This window comes from Cibotium barometz, chromosome 60 (assembly GCF_041138505.1).
Source record: "Cibotium barometz isolate CiBa-2024 chromosome 60, ASM4113850v1, whole genome shotgun sequence".
NCBI lineage: Eukaryota > Viridiplantae > Streptophyta > Polypodiopsida > Cyatheales > Cibotiaceae > Cibotium > Cibotium barometz.
The window spans coordinates 29474662-29485062 of record NC_141105.1 but is presented as its reverse complement, the minus strand read 5'-3'; the positions used below and the strand labels follow the sequence as shown (position 1 = coordinate 29485062).

Below are 10401 nucleotides of genomic sequence, written 5' to 3'. Positions count from 1 at the left end.
CACAAACATGCATATTCCCATCATACTTGAATCTAGGCAACCCACTAAGAATGCCTCTTGCTTGCATGTTCTTTAACCTTTGTATATTCACATGTCCAATCCTCTTATGCCACATATCAATGTCCTGTACCACATTTCGGCTTTTAGAGAACATGGCTGATTTCAACTCAGGAATCCCAGCATCTAGCTTAAATAACCTGCCTTCTTTCTTTCCTTTGGCAATGACTCTACATCCATTTTTGAACTCTTGAACGAAGCAACCATGCTCGTTGAAACGAACCTGTAATCCCTGTTCCACCATTTGACCAACTGAGGCTAAACTTTTTGTAATAGAAGACACATACAATACATCTGACATAGACTTTGTTTCACCATTGTGCATAACCAATGGTACACTTCCAACATGTGTAATGGCATACTGGGTATCATATTGGGTATCATCTCCTGTTTCCACATAGCCTTTCACATCCATAGCCTTCATATGCTCAAACCATTCACCATGACAAGTCATATGGTTTGATGCTCTAGAGTCCATATACCAAGTGTCATCATTTTTAGCATTTGTCATCATAGATCCCACAACATGTTTCATGGCAAACAAGTGATTTGCGCTGCCATCATTACTGCTTGATGCATAATTTCCACCATGTTGTGCATAATGTCCACCATGTTGTGCTCTACCCCCTCTCAAATCATTTTGTTTGCGAAAACAATCATGTGCCATATGACCAAATTTACCACAGTAATGGCATTCCACATCGTGCGCATAGATGTTTGTTGGCCTTGCCAACGTCCTCTACCACAAGGATTACCTCTGCCTCTCTAAGGTGTATATCCACGACCACCTCTAGCACCATATGTAGGCTGAAAATTCTGTTGTGATGACCTGTTCTGCCATCCATGACCATTACCACGGCCATGTGATGCAAATCTCCCCCTGCCTCTAGAACCTCTATGTGAATAGAAAGCCTGATTTCTGCCATTATCATCATGGCTAGTAGATGCATCATGAAAAGAATCACTGAGCTTGATTTCCTCAACAAGTAAGAGTGAAACCAACTCATCAAAGTCTGGTAAACCTGTACTCCGAACTGAGATAGATGTATCAAAAGATTTATACTCCTTGCCAAGACCACGCAAGGTAATGTCTACCAAATCATCATCAGGCATGGGGGCATTGATTGTTGCCAATGCATCTGCATACTTCTTTATCTCTTGTACATAATCATGGATGCTCCTTCTATTCCGTTTCACATTATGAATCTGTTGTCACAATTGAGACTTGCGAGTACTAGCGTCTGTATCAAACAGCTTTACCAATGTATCCTATGTGTCCTTGGGATTCTCAGCATCATGTATGTGTATGAGAATAGCATCCGAAATACATTTAGACAGATAATGCAACACTTTGTATGCTCTTTCTGACCATTGCTTGTGAGCTATAACCTGTTGCTGTGTAGGTTGTCGGGGTAGTTCCGGCTCAGCACCTGTAATGAGATTCCAAAAACCTTTTCCCTTCAGAAAACTTTTAATCCTGTACTTCCATGCCTGGAAGTTCTTCCTATCCAACTTTTCACCCACAATTTGTACTAGATTATCCGACATATTTGCTCAATGTAAATGCACCTTCCGCACACGTCCAAAAATGTAAACGAGCCTTCCTCAGCTCAACCACACTCTGATGAGGGTTCCAGATACTCCAAAGTAGTCAACAAACTTCAATTTTGATGTAGAAAATCAAATTGTATGCATCCAAAATGAACTGGTTTACGCAGTCCAAGATACTCTGCTTTGATGCGCTTTCCAAGGCTCCAAATTGCAATGTAGTGGTTCAATCAAGTGTGGATAACTTGCGTTGACACCTAAACAAGCTCAATGTTGAATATCAACACCATCCGAGGTGTGTACATACCAATTTTGTCAAACCCCCTTCTCTGTTTTGAGAAAAACCAGTAAAACCAGTAGAGTAAATTTGCTCTAATTTCTTCAATCCTTGTCCAAATTGAGAGACCAGGCATTCATTAGCTTAGCAATGATGTCCACTAACTCCATGTAAAAGGAATTAGACCAATTGTTTAAGACAAGTGAGTAATTAGTTGATTAATCACACTCTGTTTCAGTGAACTCAAGAGACAGCCTGTTTAATCAGCTCATTTCCAGCTCCATAGATGATAATTGCTCCAACCAAACATGTAGCCTCATTCTCAGGTGTATGTATCAACCAATTGCTAAAGCAATTTTGGAATCAATCAACCAACCAAGTAGTATTTGGCCTCCTCACATCAAAATTGTGTGAAAATACTCTGTTTTTTGCTGTAGATCTGCGCCACCTGCTCCTGAGGGTTTTTGGGCTAATCAATGTGTCAATTGATGGAATATAATGTTGCCTAACACTCCAATGCAAGTGTACAACCCATCAATGAATTGATTTTTGCCAAAAACTTGCTCTAATTTCATCAAAATTTGACCTCTATTTCTCTGTTTTGTGAGAGCTTCAAAACTAGTGATTTTCAATCATGTAAATGCATCATATTTGCTCCAAAATCAGTGTAGGGCTTGCACATGAGTTGCCAATACATTCTTCTTTGTCACATACATGTTTCTTTGCCAGATTCGCATCTTTTTTCACCATACATCACCGCTTCCAAGCTCCAATGGAAAGCTTCCAAAAAACCAAAATTTTCTTTTGCTTTGGGCAACCTAAATTTGCTTTGTTTCTGCTTGAATCACCTGCAATCCGCTCAAGGATGTTTATAATACCTTACCCGGTAGGCCAAGCTCTCAGGTTTGATAAAAATCGTCGGTGTGCTCCAAGCTTCACAACATCAATGGGAAGCTTCACAGCTTCTTCTCCCTCTTCTCTCACTCACTCATAAACCCTAATAGAGAGCACCAGGCTCTGATACCATGATGAAAAACAGGTAGAGGGAGAGGAGACACACACACAGGAGCAAACCCTAATGTATATTACAAACCCTAACCATAGAGGGAAGCCATCTCCCTTCTCACACAATGCATAAAGCCATAATCCATAATACACAAGACACACTATGAGTTGTGTCCACACACATCTAACCCTAGCTAATGTCCACACACACTATGACCTGCTGGACGCGGTCATTTATGTCTCACACATGCTGCTACCTAACATGCCAGCACATAGCATAGTTGGCACACACTGACATCGAGGTTGAATCTCAACATAGACAGCTGTTGCTGTAGGTTGTTGATTAGGAGTCGCCTTCTTGCAAGGGTTTGTGCGAGCGCTTCTTCCTGTCTGCCCAAAGGTTGCGCTAGAATTCCACACTAAGGGGGTGAATAGAGAGCCTCTTGCGTTTCTCCGAGCACTTCCACGTCCTCAGTAGGATCGCCAAAGCATTGGTGGTCAATCCGATCGACAAGACGGAATCAATCCGACTGAAGATCCATCAATGCCTGGTGCCCACAGGTTCGTCGACCTAAGCCTCACACTACTGATCTACACAAAAGATGCTAAGCACAACACTCTCTCTCTCTCTCTCTCTCTCTCTCTCTCTCACAGCATAAGTGATGCACAGAAGGAGACAATGTACTTCTCTTCTAATTTAGATACAAAAAGATACACAGTTGTGTCTCTGTTGCCTCTTCCTTCCTCCTACTTCTACTCTCCTAAGTCTACGGTTACAAGATGCCTCTCGGCTGTCATGCCTAGCTGTTACAAGATTGTATAGTTACAACAACTCATATGATTACATGGTAGGGTGAGCATTCCAATGGATGTGTTCTCTACACCTTCATGGGCCATTGAGGATCATCCGGCAGCTATTGACGTATGTCCCACCAGTCATCCAATCATGGCAGATGGACGGCCAACAATGAGCATCTACTCATTGAATGCTCATTAGCCTTAATGAGTTATGTAAAAAAGTGATTAGAAAATAATCCAAGATTAATCTTTTCACTAATATTTCTATCTTTTACACTACTCAAGGACTCTAATTAACCACTAATATTTCTGTCCTTTACACTACTCAAGGACTCTAATCTTTTCACTAATATTTCTATCTTTTACACTACTCAAGGACTCTAATTAACCACTAATCCCTAATTAATTCACACAATTGAACACATCATTGTATAGAGCAAGGGAATGCTAATCTTTGTGCATCAATAAATTTTTAAATTAATCTAAAATAGGAGATTAATTAGACTCTTAATTATGGTCTCCTCTTTTAAGGCAAAATTAAGCAAAGAGAGTCAAATTTCTCCAATTGATGAAACAATTGATGTGATTAGGTGTTTTAATGCATCTAGATGCTCTTAAAACACTAAAAAACACCAATTTCAACTACTCATATGATCAATTTAGACCCCAATTAATACATTTTCTAAGTTTTTTGCCTCTTGAGCAAGATTAATCACCCTTAATGACAAAAACCAGTCCATTAAAAAAAATAGTCAAATTCAAGGATTTTTTGATGGTTTTAATAAATTTTTTGAAAGATTAAGCTACTCCTAATGCTTGCTAACACTCTAAGCCAAACAATTTCAACAACAAACACACAATTAAACTAAAATTAATGGTCTTAGTTCTATGTTTAACACTAAAGAGAGCTATCATTCACTAAAAATTACATTCTAATGTATGGCTTTCAAGCTAGAGCACCCATAGTAGTTAGGTTACAAAAAGAAAACTTGCAGTGTAAAAGACTTTCTCAAAGACATGCAAGACATGTTTGATGTTACAATGTTAAAAAGAACAGGATTGTTCTATTAGTTATGATAAAAGGTAAAAGAAGATCAATTAATTTTGAGGAAGATGATTTAGTTTATGTAAAGGTTTATGAAAGTTAGAAACTTTCAAAAGGGAAAAAGTTCCAAAGTTAAGTCCAAGGTATTGTGGTACTTATAAAATACTTTTTAAAAAAAATGGAAGTGTAGCTTACAAGGTAGATTTACTTGAAGGATCCAAAGTACATCGTGTTTCATGTTAGTATACTGAAACACAAGATGGGAAACAATGATAACATCATTGGAAAAGAATAAATAGTTGATTTTATAGAATCACCTATTCTTCCACGTGAGCCTGAAAAGATTCTTGAATATCGAGAAAAGAAAATTAGGCATTCTATGTTTAAAGAATGTTTAGAAAAGTGGAAAGATAGGCGAGAAGAAGGATAAACTTGGGAAAGAGTGGTTACACTAAAGAAAAGGTTCATAGAGTTTATTTTTGAGGAACAAAACTTTTCTTTCAAGGGGGAGGAAATATTATGAGACTGACAAGAAACACTGAAAGGTAAGACTACAAAAGTGTATTTATATGTAAAAGGTTGTATATAAATAAGGTTCAGGGGATTTCAAATAGGAAATACCTAAGCAATGGTTAATAGGTATTAAAGATAAAGTAACAAGGGAATAGATGGTGCACAATGGAAGCCTAAGGGACACAAAAGTAGGCACCCCCTTCTAGGGGTAGTTGAAGAGGCATTGGACAAGGAAACAACAATCTCTAGGTCAAGGGAATGAATTTAGAAGGTTATGCACCACTTACGCCTATATAACCATGAGTTTAGGGACTATTTGGGATATGGCTAGGTGGAGAATCAAAGTACTAGTCTTACAAGTTCTCAAGCTTATAATGCAAGGAGCATTACAAGAGTACATTCGCCTCTGAGATAGTTGTCTGCACTTCTAACGAGATAGTTGTCTGCACTTGGCTGCTTCTAAGAATATCTATGTGTGTCACTTGTGTTGTTGTCTAGTGATACTAATGTTCCATTTACATAATGAGAGCACTTACAATAGAAGGATAGTATGGAGTTTTAACTCTTTATCATGTATTTGTTAGAGAGTGTTTCAAAACCAACCTCACAGATAATGCGCCACCCTTCTATCCCAACCCTTGTCTAAGAGTTCCATAATTATGCTTAGTTCAATATTCTTGCAAACTAGCATTGTGTTCTTTGGGGCTATTTGGGAGTAAGAAAAAAAATGACAAAGACATCAATAGACAAAAGGACTTTTATTTTGACTAGCCTTGTCGGATTATTTGGTTTTAGAACTTTCTAAACCTCATGGAATAATTTGCAATGAATAGACTCACTAACATTAGAGCTATGTAGAGGCCAATCTTAGCTAAGAGAATGAGGTAGTGGAAGCTCTTCTAACCATCCTAAGATGAGAGATTCTGGTTCAAGTGAAAGAGATTATCATAAAAGAAAATACCTGATCTTACTAGCTGACTTTGAAATTGACCAAAGTATTGTTGCTCACCTATGAATGAATGTAAAACATTAATAACCCCTACAATGCTCTTCACCTATTGCCACTCTTTATAGGATGAAGGATATAAGCTTGCTAAGTCAGAATTGCTAAGTCAGAAAGATACACAAAAGCAAAAACATAGGGTTATAATGCTTACTAAATGTTACCATTTAACTAAACAAAATGTAGTAAAAACAAATAGAATAGATAAACTTACAATTGGGCCTCTGGGAGAGGTAACCCTTCCGGCCTTTCCGAAAGGGTAAGCTCTTTGGGCATGTTGCACTAGAACCTCCTTGCTAGTCTTGTGGCTTCCCATAAGAGTGAAGTCCTTCACTCAAGTTTTCCAACTATCAAGGAACTCATTGAGGTCTCTCTTTTACGCTTCATGTATTGAGGAAGCACCGAGCTCCCCTTTCCAATGGTCAATGGTATCCATTGGTTATTTTCATCTAGTGTATTGGCCAAGGTTATTGCCTCTACTTGGAAAGAGGGTCTCCTAGATCTCTGTAGTGTTCTCATGAAAATGTACGGGCAAGGGAGAGGCAATAGAGTGATGTGTTAAGAAAGCCTTGTATGAACAGTGGAGTGAAAAAAGCAGGGTAGGAAAGGAAAATAAGAAAGAATGGCTAATTTAGGAGGGAAAACGGAGTTCTAAAGGAGGCTAGATCATAAAGAGCGGGAATTTGGAATTTGTGTAAAGTACGTGCTATCTTTGTCAGTGCAGTCCTCTTTTCATTCTATAAATGCAATGACTAGCAAGCTTGTAGGGTCACATCTTTTGAATATACATTTCTCTTTTTTTCGTTGATATAAATCTTGAAACAGAGGTTTTTAAAAGTCCTTTTTATTGTTTTTGAAATGAAGAGTATTATTACTTAATGAGGTGGACCGTTACAGTGGCTTTGGTGTCTAGTTATTATCCAAAACCTTTATACGGCCCTCCGAACCCCCCAATTTCCCCTAATACTTTTTTGAGTTTCAAGGTGAAAGTTATTAACTAACTTAACTATCAAGGCTAAGAACTAGATTTTTCACTTTTAGTAACATACTCAAAATTGTGGGGTAGATAAACACATAGACAAGATAGGTAGTACAGATAAATAGATCAATGGATCTATAGATTAGTACATGGTTGGATGACTTTATATGGATAGTTGGATGCTTAGATGCTTTCTAGTACACAGTGATGTAACCTTGATAAATGAAAAGATGCTTTAAAAAGCTTTGGTGATGTCAATATTAAAGAATGGAAAGATAGATAGGATAGGATAGAATAGTAGTATGGATAAATACATCCATGGGTCTGTAGATTGGTATATGATTGAATGAATATATATGGATATTCACATGCTTAGATGCTTTCTAGTACTTAGTGATATAAAGCTTAATGGAAAGATGCTTTGACAAGATTTAATGATATTAATATTAAAGAATGGAAATATTCTTGGATGCTTACTTGTACATTTCTATTTCAAAATCTAGTATTGTAAGAAAATGTACCTTTATTACTTTTTATGATTTTTGTATCTCTTTATTTATAAGCTCTCAAAGAAATTCATGGTAGGGAAATACTTTCAAAACAAGATGAAGTAAGTTTACCTTGATAGATGGATTGCAAGCAACATAAGCTCCTGTGTCACCACAACTTGAAGCACCAGAGCATACAACCTTATTCGTCCAAGCCTTCACCTATGAGTATGTCCTTTCAAGAAGGGTTGATGCACCTTTCATATCATCTAGTTGGCTTGGGGAATCACTGTGAAAGTGTCTTATATGATAAACCTAATGACAACTTAATGAGGTGGACCATTACAGTGGCATAAATGAACTTGACTTTGCAAGGTAGATTTCAGGCTGCCATGTCATGTTGTCGTACTTTCAAAACTGAATTACAATGTGTTCATATACGGGCTTTCTTCAGCTGATTGTGTCGACATTGTTAAAACTTACTTATGGTGCTTTCATATACAGGGTGTGTGTGTGTGTGTGTGTGTGTGTGAGAGAGAGAGAGAGAGAGAGAGAGAGAGTGTGTGTGTGTGTGTGAGGATGTGTATGCTACATAAGGAAATTGTAGAAGGAAATGTGTTCATTCAAAATATAGTCCTCAGCTGCTCATATTTTAAAAATTAGAAGCGTTGTGGCGGCTTATCTAGAAACGTTCACAACTCCTCTCTCTCTCTCTCACTCTTAGTCCAAAAAGGCGGAATATTAAAGACATTAACAAATGGAAAAAAACAAGCGAGAGAAAACATGGAATTGATAAAAGATTTTTTTTTAAAAAAAAGAGAGAACATGTGAAGTTGATAGAGCTTCTTATATTAATCAAAAGAAAAGTAAACGACAGAAAGCATGGGGTAGATTAAGCTGGCGAGGTAAATGATAAAAGCATGGCAATAATTAAGTAGAGGTGTAAGAAGGAAGTGATTGGCTAGTTGGGGCAGGAGAAGTGGGGGGGCACTGTGTAGCCGCAGGTGGTGAGGATGGTGACGATAACGTCGATTTTAGCATCGACGGTGATGAGGCCGAGGATGTTGACATCGAGGGCTAAGCAGAGGCAAACCTCCACGTCGAGGCCCAGGACCCCTAGCAGCGCACAGCAATCGCTTCCTTTGGCAATGCCCCCAGCTAGCAGAGGGCTGCACACCCCTATCTTGGCTATGTCAACCGGGCACGCCGTCGTTTTCGATGCTGGCGCAGTCGGAGTTGGGGTCGTTGCCGGAGTGGTGTGGCCGCACACATCGCACGCCTTGCACATAGAGAGGCTTGCCAATGCATACACTACCATAACCATTGCAACACTGATCACATTAATGCCACTCTTCTTCTTCACGCAAAGAAGGGCTGCCATGGCTCCTTGTGCGTATTGTAATCCAAGCAAATGGAAGGGGAAGAGATAGTAAGTCACGGCCTCTCACTCACTCCCCTTTTCTGCTTCACTGGTTCACTCTCTTATGAAGACTCACTCACCCCGAGACCACCTTATATAGTCAAAATTGAGAAGGTTAACTAGTAGGTCCCCCACATTCATAACAGAAAGAAGCCCCCCACACGAAGCTTCATAAACAATGCGCTTATGTTTTCAACTTTCAATTTCACATTTGAAGGACTTTTGAAATTGACAAACTTTGAGGGGTCTAAGTTATAAATGCCTTAAAAAATTCTTGAATTTAGTGATAATGACATGCATGTTCTACACATGGATGCTTTTTTTTTGGCCACTTGAGGAAACCCTTTCTTCGCACTTTGATCATAAAGTGTAAAGAGCTTTCAAGTAATTCTTCATATTTAAGTGTCTAAAGCTTTCGATTGGACATCATGTAAAAAGCACCAATACCCTTCAAAACCCCTACATTAGGTGACTTAATTATCACAAAAGCATGCATTCATCTTCTAAGTGGGACCAAGGATCCTCTAACCTTCAAATCTGATCCATTTCATGATTCAAGTATCACTTTGAGAGAGAGAGAGAGAGAGAGAGAGAGAGAGAGAGAGAGAGAGGAGGGATGGGGGGGGAATAATTGTTAACTAAATACAATTATTACCTAATCAACCACATAAGCTCGTTCAAAGTGACAAGAGCCATGTCGATGGCCTATATGTACACTAACTAGTAGGCATATGAGAATATTTACCATAAGAGAGAAGCAAAAAAAGGTTTATTCTTTTCAATGAAAGCTTTTTTGGTTGTGTGTATTATCAAGATGCTCATGTATACATGTGAACATTACAACCCATATGCTCATATGTCCATGTGAGAATACATTAGGCCCCATGATTTTCACGACTAAAGTTTGGTTGTAGATGTTAATTGCCATATACAATGAATACCATTTGATAAGACATTGAAAATTAATTGTAACTTGACAAATTGTGTTAATTACAGACATTCATTAGAGGTGAAAAAAGATAGTCTCTATTGATGTTTGTGTACAAGGATTTATATATTTCCATGTACATTTCCTGATTGTGTTGTGGAAATTGATGAGTTTAAATATATGTGATTTAGTTTAAAACAAGAAATGTGTTTTTAAAAATATATTTCCACATGGGCTTTTTACAATTTTAGAAATCCACCTTGTGTGATGGGTAGAATGGATATTTATGAGTAGTTGAGTGTGATGAATATTGTTTTTAATAGACACTCAAGCATTATTG

The 10401-nt window shown here is 38.1% G+C and overlaps 1 protein-coding gene across 1 annotated transcript; it reads right to left on the bottom strand.

Moving 5' to 3' along the window:
- Nucleotides 1-8674: 8674 nt before the first annotated feature.
- LOC147605220 (putative lipid-binding protein At4g00165) lies at nt 8675-9094 on the bottom strand. The gene has a single exon (XM_086794298.1). It carries the CDS (start codon nt 9092-9094, stop codon nt 8675-8677), a length of 420 nt encoding a protein of 139 aa, XP_086650424.1.
- Nucleotides 9095-10401: the final 1307 nt, after the last annotated feature.